General features: G+C 50.9%; 1 protein-coding gene across 1 annotated transcript in view; it reads right to left on the reverse strand.

Moving 5' to 3' along the window:
• Positions 1–1,271: 1,271 nt before the first annotated feature.
• LOC147646818 (serine/threonine-protein kinase pim-1-like) overlaps positions 1,272–20,466 on the reverse strand; it is a 32,264-nt gene continuing 13,069 nt past the window's right edge. Inside the window, exons 2-10 of the mRNA XM_086872950.1 lie at positions 9,204–9,453; positions 9,049–9,099; positions 8,478–8,844; positions 7,688–7,864; positions 7,300–7,453; positions 6,894–7,062; positions 6,394–6,553; positions 6,123–6,213; positions 1,272–5,682 (exon numbers count right to left, since the gene is read on the reverse strand). Of these exons, the coding sequence (XP_086729076.1) occupies positions 7,347–7,453; positions 7,688–7,864; positions 8,478–8,844; positions 9,049–9,099; positions 9,204–9,453 (952 nt within the window). The 3' untranslated portion in view covers positions 1,272–5,682; positions 6,123–6,213; positions 6,394–6,553; positions 6,894–7,062; positions 7,300–7,346. The remainder of the gene's footprint in view (positions 5,683–6,122; positions 6,214–6,393; positions 6,554–6,893; positions 7,063–7,299; positions 7,454–7,687; positions 7,865–8,477; positions 8,845–9,048; positions 9,100–9,203; positions 9,454–20,466) is intronic.

Below are 20,466 nucleotides of genomic sequence, written 5' to 3' on the forward strand. Positions count from 1 at the left end.
TCTGGCAGCATCTGTAAAACAATATTGACTTGTTGTGGCAGAGAACACTTGGCTGCAGGGATATATTCCCATTCTTCATGCTCAGGTTTCAGGATTCAAACAGTGTTGTCTTTCCCCAGAGCTGTTCCTTCAGCTGCCTCTGGAGGGCCATTTGGCCTCTGGACCCACACTCTGGACCAATTATTAGGACTGCTGCATCCAAACCTTTTATCTCCACAAACAGTGCTGATTGGAGGTGGATCTCCTTCTTTCACAATCGTTTTTAAACTGCAATATCAATATTTGTGATAACCTGTCATGGGGTTGAATAATCCAATCTTGTTCATTCATTTTTAACAGAATTTCTTTAATTTCTCCTTCATAATCTGCATCAATTCCTCCTCCCATGACATCAACACTTTGCAAGGCCAAGCTCAAGTGAGCAGTTACCAAACCAAAGCGTCCTGGAGGAATCTGAATTCCTATTCTTGTATTGTTAACTTTCATTTGCTTTGGCTTTTTCCTAATTAATTCCAGTGCATGAAGGTCCAGCCCTGCAGCCTCTGGGGTGGCCCTGTCAGGGGCCATCACACCCAGAACAATTTCCCAGGCAGTCCAAGTCTCACTGTCCATGGTTGTGTTTGCAAATTGGGTGCAGCCCTGCACACCCAGGGGTTTCCATTTCCCCAGTGGGCCCATTGTTAAGGGCATGGAACACATCTGGGAGATGGGTTCTCCACCAGGACAGGTTCCCATTTCCTCATTTTATCAACTGCTCTTTTAACAACTCCTTCACCTGTTCAACCAATCCTGCAGCTTGTAGAGAGTCTGGTACATGAAAAACCCAGCAGTCTTAATCAGTGTGTTTTTCACAGGAACAGACAAAGCATTCTGCATCATAGTATCAACAAACCCTATAAAAACAGCCAGTTTTATCCGTTCCTCCTTTATTCCTTGTATAAAATTCACAAAGTTTACCACTGACATTTGGGTCTTTGCCAGTTCTTTTTTGTAGGGTATTTAGTGTTACAGTGAGCAGCCAAAGCTCACAAATTGGTATTTTCAGCATTATTTCACATTATTGAGTTTTGGTTATATATATAAATATATATTATTGTGTTGTTATTGTTATTGTTATTGTTATTATGTTACTTGCACAAACAAATCTGAGCTCAAGACTAAAACCTTTTTCTGTACCTTCATGTGGGAGCATTCCAAAAAACAACTGTTCCTTCTGTTGGTGCTGTTAAGAAAATCCATCCTTGTCTTCCCAAACCCACAAGTTCTTTTCCTTTTTCCATATGCAATGTTTGGATGCATTTTAAGACATCCTGCGGTTCAGCCTCTTTTAACCGACTGCCCCACTGCTCGCACGGTGCTCCCACCTCAGCCCCACTCCAGAGCCAGTGAACTCTGGGGAGGGCTTCCCTTCTGGGAATTTCAGATGGGACTGATTCCTTACATTTACATTTAAAAAGTGATATTTTGTTGTGATCTGGCCAGACTTTGCCAATTTGGTTTCACCAGTGGGCAGAGTCAGCACCAAAGGCACCAACACCACCTGAAGGAATCAGTGTCACTTACTGCAGCTCCAAGCAGCAAAGGATCACAAAAGGAGCAGCTCAGCAATGCACCCAATCATCACTGCCAAAGATTGCCTGCAGGCATTAACAAAGATCCAGTTCCCCTCAGACTTTGCCATCCCCAGATCCACCCATCAGCTGGGGATGCTGTCACAGCCAAGGACTGGAGAGCCGCTCCTGGACACTGGGAAATCCTGCAGGTGCCTCCAGCCACAGGTGAGGCTCAACCCCCGCTGTGAGAGAGGGCCCAGCTTTGATAGTGCTGAATAAACAAACTGACAGCACTTCTGCTGTGGGAACATCTGGTTTCATCCTCCTCTTGGGTCCCTACCAAAGCCTGGCCAGGCCTCAAGGAGGAACCAAGGGAGTTGACTCTGTCCATACACCCCAAACAAGGCCAGATGTCGGATTGAATGGCCTTGTCTGGCTTCTAAACACAGAAAGGTCAATCCATGTTTCATTGATGAGTGGATCCATCTATCACAGTGCTAATGACCATGCATATTTCAGTAATGAGCAGACAGACAGATAACCTCTGGTTGGAAGGTTCATCCAGAGGTCACCTTTGGCTCAGGGCCTGTTGTTCAGGCCTCACTCAGGGCCTGTTGTTCAGACCTTGGCACTTCAGGGACGAGGTTTAGTGCTGGGCTTGACACTGCTGCATGACTGGCTGGACTGGATGAGCTCAGAGGCCTTTTCCAGCAAAATGGATTCTATAATTGCAGGATTCCATCTGCTGCATTCAGCTAGGTCCATTACTTAGCAGCATTACTTTGGCCCAAAAGCCCCCTCTTACTCAGCTCTTGTGGCCTGAGGCTTCAGCTCCTTCAGCTCCTGGTGCTGAGCTGCTCACACTGAACGAGACGACTCAGAGAGAAGAATACAGTTCATCCAATTCCTTCTGGGACACAGAGAGGGGAGGTGTGAAAACAGGAGCATTGTTTGGTGTGGCCTCTTCTCTGCCCTTCACACCTTTCAGGGCTTTGAACCAGCCAAGAGCTTTCTCCAGGAGTTCAATGAAGCAGCTGTTCCTGCTCCCAGGTCTGGCTCTTCCCAGTCTCTGACCTTGACTGCTTTTGTCTCTCTTGCTGTGCCCTCTGCTCCCCCAGGGCTCGGTGGCTGCTGCCCAGGACTGTGGGACTGGCACAGATCAAGGGGTTGAGCCCCTCCTTTCTGTGCCCTTGGAGCTGCCTGGTCACAGCAGCCTTTTCCATCTGGAAGCTCCACATGGGGAGGGAGTCCCCAGCTCTGTTCCTGGCGTAATATGCAGGAGCCCAGGGCTGCCATCTCAAGTACCTGCTGGCACTGAGGGCTCCCAGGTGCCTCAGGCTGCTGTGACACCGCTGCACAGGGAGGGAAGCATGGCAGAGGCTGCACTGAAAGTCAGCTCCATGTGCTGGTGTTGGTACTGCTGCGGGTGCTGGCACTGCTGGTGCTGGTGCTGCTGGTGCTGGTGGTGCTGGTGCTGGTGGTGCTGGTGCTGCTGCTGGTGCTGGTGCTGCTGCTGCTGCTGGTGGTGCAGGTACTGGTGGTGGTGCTGCTGGTCCTGCTGGTTCTGGTGCTGCCACTGATGCTGCTGGTGGTGATGCTGGTGCTGCAGGTGCTGCTGCTGCTGCTGCTGCTGTGCTGGTGATGCTGGTGCTGCTGGTGCTGGTGCTAGTGCTGGTGCTGGTGCTGCTGCTGCTGCTGCTGCTGCTGCTGCTGCTGCTGCTGATCCTGCCCCTGGTGATACTGCTGGTGCTGCTGGTGCTGGTGATGCTGCTGCTGGTACTGGTGCAGGTGCTGGTGCTGCTGCTGCTCGCACTGGTGGCAGTGCTGCTGCTGGTTCTGCTGGTGCTGCTGGTGCTGCTGGTGCTGCTGGTGCTGGTGCTGCCACTGATGCTGCTGGTGGTGATGCTGGTGCTGCAAATGCTGCTGCTGCTGCTGCTGCTGCTTGTGTGCTGGTGATGCTGGTGCTGCTGGTGCTTCTGCTGGTGCTGCTGCTGGTGCTGCTGGTGCTGGTCCAGCCCCTGGTGCTGCTGCTGGTGCTGCTGGTGCTGGCAGTGCTCGTGCTGCTGTTGCTGGTGCTGCTGGTGCTGGTGCTACTGCTGCTGCTGGTGCTGGCACTGCTGGTGCTGCCACTGATGTTGCTGCTGGTGCTGCTGGTGCTGGTCCAGCCCCTGGTGCTGCTGCTGGTGCTGCTGGTGCTGGCAGTGCTCGTGCTGCTGTTGCTGGTGCTGGTGCTGCTGCTGCTGGTGCTGCTGCTGGTGCTGCTGGTGCTGATCCTGCCCCTGGTGCTACTGCTGGCGCTGGCGGTTCTGTTGCTGCTGTTGCTGCTGCTGGTGCTGCTGCTAGCACTGCTGGTACTGGTGCTGCTGGTGCTGCTCTTGGTGGTGGTGGTGCTGTTGGTGGTGCTGCTGCAGGTGCTGCTGGTGCTGCTGCTGTTGCTGCTATTGTTGCTGCTGTTGTTGCTGCTGCCACTGATGCTGCTGCTGATGCTGCTTCTTCTGGTGCTGCTGCTGCTGCTGGTGCTGGTCCAGCCCCTGGTGCTGCTGCTGATGCTATGGCTGGTGCTGCTGCTGGTGCTGCTGGTGCTGATCCTGCCCCTGGTGCTACTGCTGGTGCTGGTGGTGCTGCTGCTGGCACTGGTGGTAGTGCTGCTGCTGGTTCTGCTGGTACTGCTGGTGCTGCTGGTCCTGGTGCTGCAGGTGATGCTGCTGCTGGTGCTTCTGCTTCTGCTGCTGCTGCTGGTGCTGGTGGTGCTGCTGCTGCTGCTGGTACTGGTGCAGGTGCTGCTGGTGCTGCTGCTGGCACTGCCGCTGGTGCTGCTGGCACTACTGGTACTGCTGCTGTTGCTGCTGCTGGTGGTGCTGCTGGTGGTGCTGCTGGTGGTGCTGGTGGTGCTGGTGCTGATCTTGCCCCTGGTACTACTGCTGGTGCTGGTGGTGCTGCTGGTGGTGGTGCTTCTGGTGCTGCTGGCACTGGTGGTGGTGGTGCTGCTGCTGCTGCTGCTGCTGGTGCTGCTCGTGCTGGTGGTGGTGCTGCTGCTGGCACTGCTGGTGAAGCTAGTGCTGGTCCTGTCCCTGGTGCTGCTACCGCTGCTGGTTCTGCTGGTACTGCTGGTGCTGCTGGTGCTGCTGGTGCTGGTGCTGCTGCTAGTGCTGCTGGTGCTGGTACTGCTGGCACTGCTGGTGCTGTTGGTGTTGGTGCTGGTGCTGCTGGTGCTGCTGGTCCTGCTGCTGCTGCTTCGGCTGCTGGTCGTGCTGCTGCTGGTGCTGCTTTTGGTGCTGCTGCTGCTGTTGGTGCTTCTGGAGCTGGTTCTGCTGGTGCTGCTGGTGCTGCTGCTGCTGCTGCTGCTGATCCTGCCCCTGGTGCTGCTGCTGCTGCTGGAGCTGCTGGAGCGGGTTCTGCTGGAGCTGGTTCTGCTGCTACTGCTGGTACTGCTGGTGCTGCTGGTGCTGCTGCTGGTGCTGATCCTGCCCCTGGTGCTGCTGCTCGTGCTGCTGCTGATCGTGCTGCTGGTGGTGCTGCTGCTGGCGCTGCTGGTGAAGCTGGTGCTGGTGGTGGTGCTGGTGCTGCTGGTACTGCTGGTGCTGCTGCTGGTGGTGGTGCTGCTGCTGCGATCATATTTCCAGCACTGCCCCACACTGAGGGATCAGATCCAGGCACTGCTGCTGCTCCCTCAGGACCAGCCCCAGTTTGGTTGTTGCTGTCAGTGCCAGCAGAAGCCGTGGCTGGAGGAGCGGGTGCTGACAGTGCCCCAAGGCCCAGGGCTGGAGGGGTCCCTGGGCTGGGGCTGGGAGGGAGCTGCCCCTTCTTCTCCCTGTGCCTCACGCAGAGATGGGCCGGGCACAAGTGGGGCAGCAGAGCCAACAGGGAACCTGCGAGTCTCTTCCAGCCGTGTCTGCTCAGAGTTTGGCCTTGGAGCTTCAGTTGGGCAAAGGCAGCTGCTCTGCTCCCTCTGCGTGTCCCTGTGTTCAGCAGTGCTGCTCCATCAGTCTGTACCCAGCAACGGGAAAAAGCCTCAGCCCTGCAGGGCCAGGAGCTGCTGGGCTCTGCCTGAGCAGCTCAGCCAGCGGGAAGGGAGCTGCTCCACACAGGAACCAGGAGCAAAGGACACTTCTTTTTCATAGCATGATTTCTGTTTTAAGGGGAAAAATGCGGAAAAATAAAAGAAAAAAAACTTCTATAAAATGTGAAAGATAAAAACAGAACCCAAGCGTACAGTGAAAAATCTTCTCTAACTTTGAATTAAGGTGTAATTGGTCTTTTGAAACATAAAACACAGTTATTTACTTTGTAAATGTGCTGATGGCATGATGCATCTTACCGGCCTCAGAAACCTTTCTGAAAAAGTTTTTGGGGTTTGATTCCAATATTGTTATTTTAAATTGTGGTGAAATTGGAGTGAAGCAAGAAGAAAGTGCTTTGCGCCTTGCCAGCTCCAAGCAGCGCTGGGAATCTAAACTCTGTCAAACCCCAAATCCTTTAGAAGGTGCCCTTCCTTCTCACCCTGTGAATGAGCTGCACATTCCCTTTCAAACATTCAGGGGTTTCTTAAAGATGCAAAGTCCCACTTACAGCTTTTTGCTCTGGTTTGGAAGTGCAGAGGGGCGATTCTTCATCCATCAGCTCCAGACTGAACTGCCTCAGGAACACAGCAGTGGCACTTCTAGAGGAGGAAGAAAGTGCAATTGCACAATTGCAGCCAAAAAGAAAGGAAGAGTGGGACACAGAAAACATCCTGTGCAGATGCAGGCATTCAGCTGGGACTGTGGAGTGTTTGGGTCCTTGCCAATTATATGTGTGTCCCTAACTGCAATCTCTTGGCCTGCAGGAGAGTCTCACTCACCTGCAAAAGCAGAAAGCTCAGGCGCTGTGCTGGGAACGGGCTCGTGTGATGCAAAGCTGTCAGAGCAATGGGAGGGCAGGGTGAGCCCAGCTGTGCCTGGGGCTGAGCCCAGCAGAGCCCTGGCAGAGCCCAGAGCAGCCTCAGCATCTGCAGAGCCCGGCTGCAAGGAGAGAAACCAGAAACTGCCCGTCAGCTGAAGGCTCCTGTCCCCTTGTCCCAGCCACCCGCGGTGCCCAGGCCATGCTGGCCGTGCTCAGAGCTGGGCCCAAAGCTGCCCATCACTGCTGCCTTTGGGAGCAGAGCAGGAGGGCAGGCCATGTGCCCAGCCTGCAGCCAGCCACGGCAGACCCAGCCCCTCAGCAGCTGTCCAGAGACAAAAAGCAGCTTGGCAGCCAACTGAAGAATTGCTTGCATCCACCCCAGCCAAGGGGGGAACCTTTGGTGCCTGGCCAGGCTGTGCCATGCCCAGATCAGGGAGCATCCCCTGGCTGTGGACTCACCTGCAAATTTGGCGTGGAGCGAGTCTTTGAAGAAGACATGCCAGAATTGAAATCCATCATCTTCAGCTGGCCAGCTGGAGGAAGAGACTGCCATCCTTGAGGTTGCCCTTGGTGTCTCCAGCAGCAGCCCCAGCTGGTAACAGCTTCTCCAGGGGCTCCTTCTCCTTGCCTAGGGGCCAGACCAGGCTGTCAGTGCTCTGCCCAGGGTCCCAGCCATCAGTGAAGCAGACAAGCAAAAGCAGGGGGAATGGTGGCCACCAGTGCTTGCCACACCAGGTGTCCAGCTCAGCTCCAGCCCAAGAGCTGTGTGTTCCCTTCTGATGACCCCTGCTCAGAGCTACAGGCACGACAAAAACAGCCTGGTTTGCTTTGCCACCGATTGCCAAGAAATGTGTGGAGCTGTTACCTGCCAGGCCCCTGGATCCAACTGTGCATGTGGATCTCTCCCATCTCCTAGGGCAGATGAACAGCCTGCATCCAAGGATCGCGCAAAAGGTCTTCTAAGGATGGCCTGTCCGAGGGTTGCATGGACAAACACCTCTTAATAATATCTTGGCATTCTGAAGAGAGAAACCAGGAATCACCAGTCAGTTGGAGAAGTTGCCGCCCCCTTCCAGTGCCCAGGCCATGCTGGGTGTGCCCAGAGCTGGGCCTCAACTTCCCCATGGATTCCCTGTTTGCAGGAGAGCAGGACATGTGCCACCTCCTCAGCAGCTGCCAGAGCAGGATGCTCATAAGCCCACAGCTGTCTCCCAAGCCTGGTGTTCCCCCTGTGCCCAGAGATGAGGATTCACCTTGGGAGAGCCGTCGTGGGAACAAGATCCGCCCCCAGATGATCTGCTGGCCCCTCATGAATGGGTGCTTCCCTATGACCAGCTGGTAGAGCAGGAGGCCCAGGGACCAGATTGTTGCTGCCTGGCCATGGTAGCGTTGCTGGTGGATCCACTCTGGTGGGCTGTAGGACAGGGTTCCTGTGGAACACAGATGGAGCTCATCAGGGGGATGCTGCTGCTCCCAGAGCCTGGCCCCAGCATCCCTGGGCATGTGGGGGCTGCCCCAGCGGCACACGGGGTGACCCACTGCCCTCTTGCCAGCACCTGGCACTTGGCTACAAACCCAGGGTTGGAAAAGAAGCCACTGCTGCTGGAAGAGGGCAGCAGAAGCACTGGGGAGGCCCAACCATGGCAACCAAATAAAAACACACCCCGTGGTAGAGAAAACACACTCTCCTCGCTGCCTGCATGGCCTCCAAAACATTGTTAATAGGCCAAGGCAAACGTGGGGAGCAGAGGAGTTCAAGCCCTTCCTCGCTGACTCACTAAACTCTCTGGGGCATGGGGTCCGATCCCCGCCCTCTGCTACCCCCATGGGGGTTTTTGTCAGGCTGGCTGTCCCAGCCCCAGCCCAGGGCACAGTGGGTGCTGAAGGCTCTTGGCAGGGCTGGCAGCTGGTCCCCCTCACACCCCCATCCAAATCAATTTGCCTCAAGCATTGATCCCATCCTGGCAGCACCACGGGGAATCCCCGGTGCCACAGTCAGGCTGGGCCATGAGATGGCCAGGAGCATCCCCTGCGAGGGCTCACCTGCAAACTGGGTGTAGGCTGTGTCTTGCAGGAAGGCGCCACAGCCAAAGTCGATCAATTTCAGCTGCCCAGTGGCCAGGTCGAGCAGGATGTTCTCCGGTTTTATGTCCCTGTGCAGGACCCCGCAGCTGCTGCAGTGCTGCACGGCCTCCAGCACCTGGCGAAAGAGCCCCCGCGCCTCCTCCTCTGGCAGGAACCTCCGCTCCGCCAGCAAATGCGAGAGGTCCTGGCACCGCTGTGGACGCTCCAACACTAACACGAAGCTGTCGGGGAGCTCAAGCCACTCCAGCAGCTGAATGACTGCAGCACAGCCAGAGGAAACCCTGTCCAGCAGCACAATCTCCATGGGAGCACGGGTGCCGTCGGGCTGCGGGAGGAGCACGGTGCTGTCAGTGGGGCTGAGGCCGGGCCAGGGCTCTGGGACCCCTCTGCCAGCCCGGGATGCTCTGCACACCTCGCTCACCCCGCGCCCGCTCTCCCCGCAGGGCTCTCGGCGGCTCCCACCCCGCCTGGCCCCGGCTCATCCCTGCCCGGCACGCCCCGGCTTCTGCCGCTAGCCCCGCACACTCACCAGCTCGCCCCAGAGCCGGACGCGATCCCGCGGCACACATTTGATGGCCACCTGCGAGCAAGGAGCAGCAGAGGCTTGAGCTCGCTGCCCGCCCCGCCGCGCCCCCGCCATCTCCTCCGCCCCCTCCTCCTCCTCCTCCTCTGCCCACCGCTCACCGGGGCGCCGTCCGAGAGTCGCGTGGCCGCGAAGACGCTGCCGAAGCCGCCGCGCCCCAGCAGCGGGCCCAGCTCGTAGCGCTGCTGCAGGGCCTCCTGCGCCTTCCCTGGGGGCGAGTCGCGGCCATCAGCGCTCGGCCCGGGGACAGGAACGGCCCTCGAGCGCTCCCCGAGCTCCCCGGGCCGGGCATCCGCAGGCGTTCCCTCATTGGAACGCGGCAGCGGCGGCTCGGGGCCAGCGGCCGCGCTGCTGAGCGGCGGAGCTCGGGCCGGGGAAGCCGCAGCGGAGGCGGCGGCAGCGGCCGCGCCGCCTGTGTCCTCCGCGGGCCCCGGGAGGAGCCGGGGCCGGGGCCGGGGCCGGGGGCAGGGCTGGGGTCGGGACCGGAGCTGGGGTCGGGACCGGAGCCTGCGTCGGGGCCGGGGCCGGGATCGGGCAAGGCGGAGCCAAAGGGCAGCGATTCCGCCCCAGCCCCAGGCAATGATGCCCGCCCAGCAGCGCCAGCGCCAGCACAGCCAGAGCCCGGCGGAGGCGAGACCACGGCGGGACGGCCGGGGACGGGGACGGGGCCGGGGCAACCCCGCCTGGGCCCGTGGGCGGGTCCGGGGGCGGGCCGGGGGCATGGCCCGGGCGGGTACGGGGAGAGGGAACCTGGAAGAGGGGGGGACGCAGGAAAAGGGAGACCCGGAGGGAATGTGGGTCCGTGGGAAAGGGAGAGGAGAGACAGAAAAGTGATAAATTTGATGCTTTCGCTGCTTCCACTGCTGCTGCTGCCGCCGCTGCTGCTGCTGCTGCCGCTGCCGCCGCTGCAACTGAAGCACCGGGACCGTTTGTCCCCGTGTCCGTTTGTCCGTTGCCCGCTCGGCCCCGGCCCGAGCCCCGCACTCCCCGGGCAGCCCCTGAGCCTGGCCAAACACGGGAACTTTGCCGTGTTGAGCCAAGAGCCAGAGTCTTGACTCCTGCACAGGGGCACAGGAATGCCCTTGGCTGCTGCTGTACCATGTCCCTGCTGAGGGTCAGGCACCATCTGAGCACATTCCCTGAATGCAGAATTTGTACCCGACCCAAGCACTGCACTTGTGTCTCCAGCATTGCTTTCCAAGGAAAACAGGGCAAGGCAAACTGGGTATAGCTCATGGTATTTTACAGTGTCTAAAATTTGCCAAGTCTCAGATCTTAGAGGTGAGATCCATTTGGAATGAATGGGATGGAGAAAGTGCAAGATGGAAAAGGGGAACATAAAAATAAATAGAGAAAAATAGAGAAAAACATATTGGTTGTTTCTTTTGATTTGATTCTCATTTCATAAGAAAGTTGTTTCAATTTTCCCAGAATCTTCTCCACAGTCCCGTCTGTTCTTTCCAAAAACCTGTCCTGGAGAACAAGGCGCAGCTCCTATCACAAGATGTGCCCCCAGCTGCAGCTTCTCTTGGCTTCCCACACTGTAAGTGACTGCAGCACAACTCTTGCAGCAAAGCAGAACAAATATTTGAAGCACTTGAAACTTGTTCTTTCTTTTCCTTGTGCACTGGGGAGTTGTGCCATTGGTAAGGTTTCCACTGTTACTCTTCTAGCCAAAGAAAACATGATGAGGTACCAGGAATTGTTAGGGAATACAAGCCTGGCTGAATGTGGAGAAAGAATCTCCAGGGTGTGCAGCCAGAAGTGGAGAGCTGATCATTCCAAATCCCCCATGGACACCTTGAAAGTGATCTGGAACATGAAAATGGGCTGACAGAGAGAGTTTGTTTCTGTGTTCAGTTTAGATGATTCTACATCTCTTGCACTGGGAGAAATCAAGAGCACAATCAGTTGATGATAAGCATCAGAACATGATAAGCTGGACCTCTCTGGATGACAGAAAGAATGTGAAAAGGAGAAATGCAGGGAATGACTTGGTGAACTTTGTATATAAGAAGGTACATTTTTTCCTAATAATTTCCAATTCATTCCCTTTGTTTTATCCTTTGAAAAAGGCCAATTGCATCTCAGATTCCCCATGAAATGAGAACCCTGAGCTTGTGGAACTGCCTGAAAGGTGCCCTGTTCCTTTTTCTTCTGCTGCTCGGTAGAAACAGTGAAGTGAGTTGGGGAGTTCTGGGGTTTTTTTCTCCTAGTCGATTTTTTCATTTTATTTGCCACTGTAAAGGCAATTTCTGTGATGGCCTCTGTCAGTTGATTCTATTTCAGCAGCAGCAGCAACAGGGCTGTGTTTGATCACTGCAAATGTGACCTGTGTGGCTTTAATTCTCTTTGATTTTGTGCTCAGGGAGTTGGGAGCATTTGGAGATCTACTACTCATGAGGCCTTTTTAACAAGCAGTCCGAGTTCCCTGTCAGAAAAGCACAGTGGGTAGCACTGATTGAAAGAGGCAATTGCAGCTGTACTGCTAAAATTCAAGTGGCAAGCAGAAGAGGGGCAAGATCAGCTGGGATCCACAATTGCCAAGGCCAAGGCCCCAACAGCCTCCTGCTGTCACCTCAGGGTGAGTAAAACAGTGCTGAAAACAGCGCTGGAACCCGATCCTTTCTTCCTCTGAGGGCTGGCTGAGGGCAGCAGAGGCGGGCCTGAGGAATCAGGGCTGTTTGTGGGGGATTGTTGCTGTAGTCCAGAATTGCCCTGGCAAAAGCCCTGGGAAGCCGAGGCAGGAGCAGGTGGGAAGGGCCGGCGCTGCTGCTGCTCGTGGCCGGGAGCCCCGGCCGGGCCGGGCCTGCGCCCGCTGCGCTGCGGCTGCTGCTGCTGCCAGAGCCGGGCGGGACTCGGGGACAGGGAATGGACACGGGGGGACAGCAAAGGCCTTGGGGGCTGCAGGGATGTTGGTGCTCGGGCCAGCGCCAGCACAGAGCTTCAGCCTGCAATGAACCCCGAGGGAAACGCTGGGGAAAGGCTTCATTCAGCCTTTGTTTACTCGTCGCTATGAAGGGACCGAAATAAAAGGAGAAAGAGCAGTGCCCGACCCCTTCTCCTCTGGGAGGAGCCCCGCGCCTGGAGCTGAGAGGGGCCGTGAGGAAAAATGAGGGGCCATGAAGGGCTTTGAGAGGCCATGAGGGACCATGAGAGGCCATGAGAGGTTTTATGAGGCCATGAGAAGTTCTATGGGGCCATGAGGGGCTGTGAGGGGCCATGAGGAGCCTCAGCCCTGGCAGGAGGGGGTCCCACCACGTCCCCAGGGCAGGGCCGCCGTGAGGGGCCGCGAGCGCAGACGTGGCAGCAGAGCGGGCTTGGGGCACTTCTGGGAGGGGATGAGACCCTTCCCCAGCTCCAAACCACACCAAACCCGGCATTAACAGGATTTTCCGTCTTTAGAATCCACTGGCAACTTGGAGTTGAGTGTCCAGTTTAATTCTGGTGGGAAAAACAAGGGAATTTTTCCAGTGTGTGACATCCAGCATTTGTTATTTATGTCTAAGATTTAAAAGTCTTGACAATGAAAAGTAATACTAAAAAATAATAATAACAACAAGACCAAGAAATAAAGCCCCGAATCCCAACAATCAGCTCAGAAACATGTTTTTGTTTGTAGTAATAGAGTAGTACTAAAGAAATAAATGAAAGCGATTTAATTTGTAATTCAGACAAAAGATGTTTCATCTTTTTCCAAGGTTCTGGTCCCCTTCCTCCAGGGTCATTTCCTTTACTCACCCACTTTCTAATAGCTAGAAGGGAGTTAAGCCCATTGGAAAAGACAACAGCTCCTGTTTCCAAGATTAGAAGCCACCACTCCAGGGACCCTGAATTGCCCCCAGGCACGTGTGTGCACTTGAAGGGTGAGCGGGTGTTGGGGACAGAGATCTCAAACTCCTTCTAAGGCTGTGAGAAACCCACAAGTGGCAAAGTATCATTGTGGGTCAGCTCCTGCTGAAATTCCATTCCCCCACACCCTCCAAATGGGCAGGCAGGGCTGGGCTCTGGCAGGGTTCAGTTTTGAGTGCCTTGTGCTCCCTGGCATGGAAGTGATCCTATGAACTCTGGTATTGATGGATTGTGGTATGGCTGCTGAAAGAGGAGGGGGAATCTCAGGAGACAGGAAAGTCTCTCGTTCTCCCTTCTCCCTGCAGAACCCCCTCTCCAAAGAGAAATGCCTGTGTCGGGTTTCCATGAGACCCCTTCCCTCAGGCCAGTGTCTGAGCCACTGTGTGGTCTGCAGGAGCCAAAGCCAGAGGAGTCCCAATATCAGTCACCCCACGGTCCCCACACAGCAGGAGAAAGCACTGCTTGCAGTGGGGCTGCTGATCTGTGACCCGTCCTGGTTCCATCCACCCCACTCCTCTCAGCCACAGGCACCAGAAGGATCCCAGGAAAGCCACAGTGCTGTACCAGATGCCAGGAGCACTCCCTGCTGTGGCCTCAGGGATGCTGGGTGACCTCGTCGATGAGGATCTTTGGCTGGTGATGGAATGTGTGGATGGAGTGTGTGGATGGAGGTTGTTGGAGATACGCATGGGGCTGAAGGAGAGATGGCAGCTGTCAGTCGGGAGGGCAGGGACCCCGCTTGTGAGTTCATTGCCTTGGACACCCTCAGCCACAAGATGTCCAAGAAGTCACACAAGACTTCTTTTCCCCAAGTTCCAGCTTTATGTACAGTTACAGCAGAGAATGTTGCTTGTTTCTAGAACAAAGATCCCAGATGGAACAAGCCTTGCTGGTTATAGTCAGAAGCATCAGTGACCAAAAGTTGTATTTCCTTTGGTTTGGTCACATCTTTGTTCGTTCTCAGTGTTCAGACTGGGCTGTGGGGTGTCCTCATTTGCTGCATTTTCTGAGCTCCTCTTGGATCCTTTGAGCAATAGGTTGTGCCCTCTGAGGGTCCTTTGTGCTCCTTGGTGACCCAGGAGAACCTTGCAGGCAATTTTTGGGGGAGCTGCTGCTGTGATGTCACAGGAACGTTGCCGTGTCCTTGTGGTGTTTCCCGTTGCTGTGGGGCACAGAGGCCTCAGTGTCAGAGAGGCTCTGGGCGCCTGCTCATTGCCTGAGGATTGTCCTGCCCGAGGCATTCTCAGCAGCCAGCCCAGCCCCTGATGGGTGTCCTTCTGTCCTTTCAGGGGGACAGACAGTCTGCAGACATGTGCAGCACAGCCAAAATGATCCAGCAAGTGGTTGTTGCAGTTTGCACACTGGACTCTGTGGCTTCTTATGGGTATTTTTTAACCCACTGGGCCCCTAAATCGAGGATTTCCCCAGGTGCACCATATGTGCCTTTGGGATTGCTGTGGGCTTTCTGTTCATCCTTTGGAACGGAGGTGATTTTGAATGAAAATTGCCATTAAGATGCCATTTATTTGGGACAGCTCCTGCCAACAACTTCTTAAAAAAGGGGTTGTTTGTAGCCAGCAGGGTGTGCACAGCATTTGGAATGGAGCCTGGGGGTGTTCTGTTCCCCAAGAGGAGAGTCTGTGGCAGCCAACCCTGGCACTCCCTCTGTTTGCTCACCCAGCCAAAAACTGGACACAGCCTTATATTTTGTGCTGTTCTTTTGCTTGCTGTGTGATCCAAAAGGACTGTGGCTCCTGGAGGGAAGTTTTGAAAGTAAAATGCTCTCTCTTGGCATTGACTTGTGTGGGATTTTCCAGCAGAGGCAGCTTTTTCTCCTAACAGCATCTGGTTCAGGTGAAGGTCCCCTCACACATGGACACTGGGAAGCTCCTTCTTCAGTGAGCAGGAAAGGAACCTTTGGTGTTCAGAGATCCCAGCTGTTCCCTTTCAACACCAGTATGAGTCCAGTAAGCTCCAGTATGATCCTTGTCACATGGCAGCACTCCCAGGATGGTCCCATTTGCCTCTGACTAGATCAACCCAGTCAGTCCCAGTATGATGCCGTTGGCTCCCAGCATGCTCCCAGTTGCTCCCAGTCACCCCCAGTATGGGGGATGATGTGCATGGTATGTTCCCAGTCATTCTCAGATACTCCCAGTATGAGTCCAGTCACTCTCAGTATGATCCAAAACTGGATTGCTGGGAGGCTTCATGGAATCCTGGAGACCATTGTGACACTCTAGGGCCCCATGGAACCGTGGTGACACCAGCTTGGCTGGGAGTGTTGATGTGCTGCAGCGTAGGAGGGCTCTGCACAGGCAGCTGGACAGGCTGGATCCAGGGCCCAAACCCAGCAAGGTGAGGTTTAACAAGTCCAAGTGTCGGGTCGTGCACTTTGGCCCCAACAACCCCTGCAGTGCTACAGGCTGGGGACAGAGTGGCTGGACAGCAGCCAGGCAGAAAGGGAGCTGGGACACTGATGGACAGCAGGCTGGGCATGAGCCAGCAGTGTGCCCAGGTGGCCAAGAAGGCCAATGGCTCCTGGCCTGGATCAGGAACAGTGTGGCCAGCAGGAGCAGGGCAGGGATTCCTCCCCTCTACTCTGCACTGGTTGGGCAGCACCTCGAGTGCTGTGTCCAGTTCTGGGCCCCCAATTTATTTAGGAAGGTCATGGATGGGCTGGAGCGTGTCCAGAGAAGGGCAACAAGGCTGGTGAGGGCTCTGGAGCACACAAGTCCTGTAAGTGATAGTAAAAGGTCTCAAAATGTTAGAAAATTTGGGGACTTATAAAGTTAGTTAGGTTTGGAAAGGCCTTGGAAAAGTTGGCCCTGGGAAATGTTAGGCCTTGTACTTGCTAAAAATCAGGTCAAAATTGCACCTGTGTAATCAGTAGATGATCATGATACAATTGTTAGATGTGATTAGCTGTAATTATTGTTTAAAGAACGTGAGGAACAATGTTAGGGGGCTGGGGTGGATCAGGAGAAATCCATGCTTGGGTAAAAACAATGCATACAATAGAACAATGTAAGGTTAATAATTAATATGTGAGTTATATAATGCTAGACTATGAAAATATGTTCAACCCAAAACCAAGATGAGAGAGATTTGGGTATGTGTACCCCTGACACCCAGATCTCTTAATAAAGCACCCGCATATAATCATTTGTGGTTATGTGTGTTCCTGAACGCTAACAATTTAATCAGATTTTACTGGAATTTTCGGAGATATTTGTGGAATTTTGTGTAATAATTGTGGAATTCTGTGGGATGTTTCTGGAATTTTGTGGGATTTTTGTGGAATTTTGTGGGATACTGAGGAGACTTGAAAAATTCTGAGGGATTTTTCTTCGATTTTGTGGAAATCCGTAAAGATTTTGTGGGATGGTTTTGGAAAATGGTAGGGTTTTGAGAAGATTTACAGATTTTGTTGGGATGTTTGTGGAATTTTGTGGGATTTTTCTGGAATATTCTGGGATGTTTCTGGAATTTTGAGGAATTTTGACTAGACTTGAAGAATTTTGAAATATTTTTCTTAGATTGTATGGAAATTTGTGGAGATTTTGTGGGATGTTTCTGGAATTTGGTGGAGTTTTGTGAAAATGTAAAGAATTTTGTAGGAGGTTTCTGGAATGTGCAGTTTTTTTGAAATGTTGTGGAATGTTCTGGAATTTGGTGAGATTTTGAGAAGACTTGAAGAATTTTGAGGGATTTTTCTAGGATGTGTGGAAATTTCTAAAGTTTTTGTGGGAAGTTTCTGGAATTTGATGGGGTTTTGAGAAGATTTAAGGAGTTTGTTGGGATGTTCATGGAATTTTGTGGGATTTTTCTAGAATTTTGAAGGAATTTGAAGAGACATGAAGAATTTTGAGGTATTTTTCTTAGATTGTGTGGTAATTTGTAAAGATTTAGTGGGATATTTCTGGAATTCGGTGGGGTTTTAAGAAGACTTAGTGAGTTTGTTGGGATGTTTGTGGAATTTTGTGGAAATTGGAAAAGTTTTTGTGGGATGTTCCTGGAATTTGGTAGGGTTTTGAGAAGGTTTAGGGAATTGTGTGGGATGTTTGTGGAATTTCGAAAGACTTTGAGGAGATATTAAGAATTTAGAGGTATTTTTCTTAAATTGTGTGAAAATTTGTGGAGATTTTGTGGGATGTTTCTGGAATTTGGTGGAGTTTTGCGAAAATGTAAAGAATTTTGTGGGAGGTTTCTGGAATGTTGTGCGATTTCTTTGAAATGTTGTGGAATGTTCTGGAATTAGGTGAGATGTTGAGGAGATTTGAAGAATTTTGAGGGATTTTTCTAGGATGTGTGGAAATTTGTCAAGTTTTTGTGGGGTGTTTCTGGAATTTGGTAGGGTTTTGAGAAGCTTTTTCTAGAATTTTGTGAGATGTTTCTGGAACTTGGTAGGGTTTTGATAAGACTTAGGGAGTTTGTTGGGATGTTTGTGGAATTTTGTGGGATGTTTCTAGAATTTTGAAGGACTTTGAGGAGACATGAAAAATTTTGAGGTATTTTGCTTATATTGTGTGGAAATTTGTGGAGATTTTGAGGGATATTTCTGGAATTTGGTGGGGTTTTGAGAAGATTTTTCTGGAATTTTGTGCAATGTTTTCGGAATTTTGTGGGAAGTGGAAGAGATTTTGTGGGATGTTTCTGGAATTTGGAAGGGTTTTGAGAAGATTTAGGGAATTGTGTGGATGTTTGTGGAATTTCGAAAGACTTTGAGGAGACATGAAGAATTTTGAGGTATTTTTCTTAGATTGTGTGGAAATTTGTGGAGATTATGTGGGATGTTTCTGGAATATGGTAGGGTTTCGAGAAGATTTAGGGAGTTTGTTGGGATGTTTGTGGAATTTTGTGGGATGTTTCTGGAATTTGGTGTGATTTTTGTAGAATTCTGTGGGGTGTTTCTGGAAATTGAAGGACTTTGAGGAGACATGAAGCAATTTGAGGTATTTTTCTTAGATTGTGTGGAAATTCTTGGAGATTTTGTGAAATGTTTCTGGAATTTGTAAGACTTTGAGGAGTCATGAAGAATTTTGAGGGTTTTTTTAGATTTTGAGGAAATTTGTCAAGATTTTGTGGGATATTTCTGGAATTTGGTAGGGTTGTGAAAAGATTTTTCTGGAATTTTGTGGGATGTTTGTGGAATTTTGTGGAAATTTTTGTAGATTTTGTGGGAAGTTTCTGGAATTTGGTAGAGTTTTGAGAAGATTTAGGGAGTGTGTTGGGATGTTTGTGGAATTCCGTGGAATGTTTTTGGAATTTGGTGGGATTTTTGAGGGATTTTGCTGGATGTTTCTGGAATTTCGTAGGGTTTTGAAAAGATTTTTCTGGAATTGTGCGGGATGTTTGTAGAATTTTGTGGAAATTTTTGGAGATTTTTGTGGGATGTTTCTGGAATTTGAGAGAGTTTTGCAAAACTGTAAATAATTTTGTGTGAGGTTTCTGGAATTTGGTAGGGTTTTGAGAAGACATGAAGAATTTTAAGGTATTTTTCTTTGTGTGGTAATTTGTAAAGATTATGTGAGATATTTCTGGAATTTGCTAGGGTTTTGATAAGAGTTAGGGAGTTTGTTGGGATGTTTGTGGAATTTTGTGGGATTTTTCTGGAATTTGTGGAATGTTTGTGAAATTTTGTGGAAATTGGAAAAGTTTTTGTGGGATGTTTCTGGAATTTGGTAGGGTTTTGAGAAGATTTAGGGAGTTGGTTGGGATGTTTCTGTAATTTTGAAGGACTTTGATGAGACATGAAGCATTCTGAGGGTTTTTTTAGATTTTGTGGAAATTTGTCAAGTTTTTGTGGGATATTTCTGGAATTTGTTGGGGTTTTGAGAAGATTTTTCTGGAATTTTGTGCAATTTTCGTAGAATTTTGTGGAAATTTTTAGAGATTTTTGTGGGATGTTTCTGGAATTTTGAAGGACTTTGAGGGGACATGAAGAATTTTGTGGGTATTTCTTAGTATGTGTGGAAATTTGTCAAGATTTTGTGGGATATTTCTGGAATTTGGTGGGGATTTGCAAAGATTTTTCTGTAATTTTGTGGGATGTTTGTGGAATTTTGTGGGAAGTGGAAGAGATTTTGTGGGATGTTTCTGGAATTTGGTAGGGATTTGAGAAGATTTATGGAGTTGGTTGGGATGTTTGTGGAATTCCATGGAATGTTCTTGGAATTCGGTGGGATTTTTGAGGGATTTTGCAGGATATTTCTGGAATTTGGTAGGGTTTTGAGAAGATATTTCTGGAATTTCGTGCGATGTTTGTGGAATTTTGTGGAAATTGGAAGAGTTTTTGGGATGTTTCTGGAATTTGGAAGGGTTTTGAGAAGATTTAGGGAATTGTGTGGGATGTTTGTGGAATTTCGAAAGACTTTGAGGAGATATGAAGAATTTTGAGGTATTTTTCTTAGATTGTGTGGAAATTTGTGGAGATTTTGTGGGATGTTTCTGGAATTTGGTGGAGTTTTGTGAAAATGTAAAGAATTTTCTGGGAGGTTTCTGGAATGTTGTGCGATTTTTTTGAAATGTTGTGGAATGTTCTGGAATTTGGTGAGATTTTGAGAAGACTTGAAGAATTTTGAGGGATTTTTCAAGGATGTGTGGAAATTTGTCAAGATTTTGTGGGATGTTTCTGGAATTTGAGAAAGTTTTGCAAAATTGTAAAGGATTTTGTGGGAGGTTTCTGGAATTTGGTAGGGTTTTGAGAAGACATGAAGAATTTTGAGGTATTTTTCTTAGATTGTGTGGTAAATTGTAAAGATTTTGTAGGATATTTCTGGAATTTGTTAGGGTTTTGATAAGACATAGGGAGTTTGTTGGGATGTATGTGGAATTTTGTGGGATTTTTCTGGAATTTTGTGGAATGTCTGTGGAATTTTGTGGAAATTGGAAAAGTTTTTGTTGGATGTTTCTGGAATTTGGTAGGGTTTTGAGAAGATTTAGGGAGTGTGTTGGGATGTTTGTGGAATTCCGTGGAATGTTTTTGGGATTTGGTGGGATTTTTGAGGGATTTTGCAAGATGTTTCTGGAATTTGGTAGGGTTGTGAAAAGATTTTTCTGGAATTTCGTGCGATGTTTGTGGAATTTTGTCGAAATTGAAAGAGTTTTTGTTGGATGTTTCTGGAATTTGGAAGGGTTTTGAAAAGATTTAGGGAATTGTGTCGGATGTTTGTAGAATTTCGAAAGACTTTGAGGAGACATGAAGAATTTTGAGGGATTTTGCTTATATTGTGTGGAAATTTGTGGAGATTTTGTGGGATGTTTCTGGAATTTGGTGGAGTTTTGTGAAAATGTAAAGAATTTTGTGGGAGGTTTCTGGAATGTTGTGCGATTTCTTTGAAATGTCATGGAATGTTCTGGAATTTGGTGAGATTTTGAGAAGGCTAGAGGAATTTTGAGGGAGGTTTCTGGAATGTTGTGCGATTTCTTTGAAATGTCATGGAATGTTCTGGAATTTGGTGAGATTTTGAGAAGGCTTGAGGAATTTTCAGGGTTTTTCTAGGATATGTG

Source organism: Cyanistes caeruleus, unplaced genomic scaffold (genome assembly GCF_971803275.1).
Source record: "Cyanistes caeruleus unplaced genomic scaffold, bCyaCae1.hap1.1 HAP1_SCAFFOLD_78, whole genome shotgun sequence".
In the NCBI taxonomy this organism is placed as follows: Eukaryota; Metazoa; Chordata; class Aves; order Passeriformes; family Paridae; genus Cyanistes; species Cyanistes caeruleus.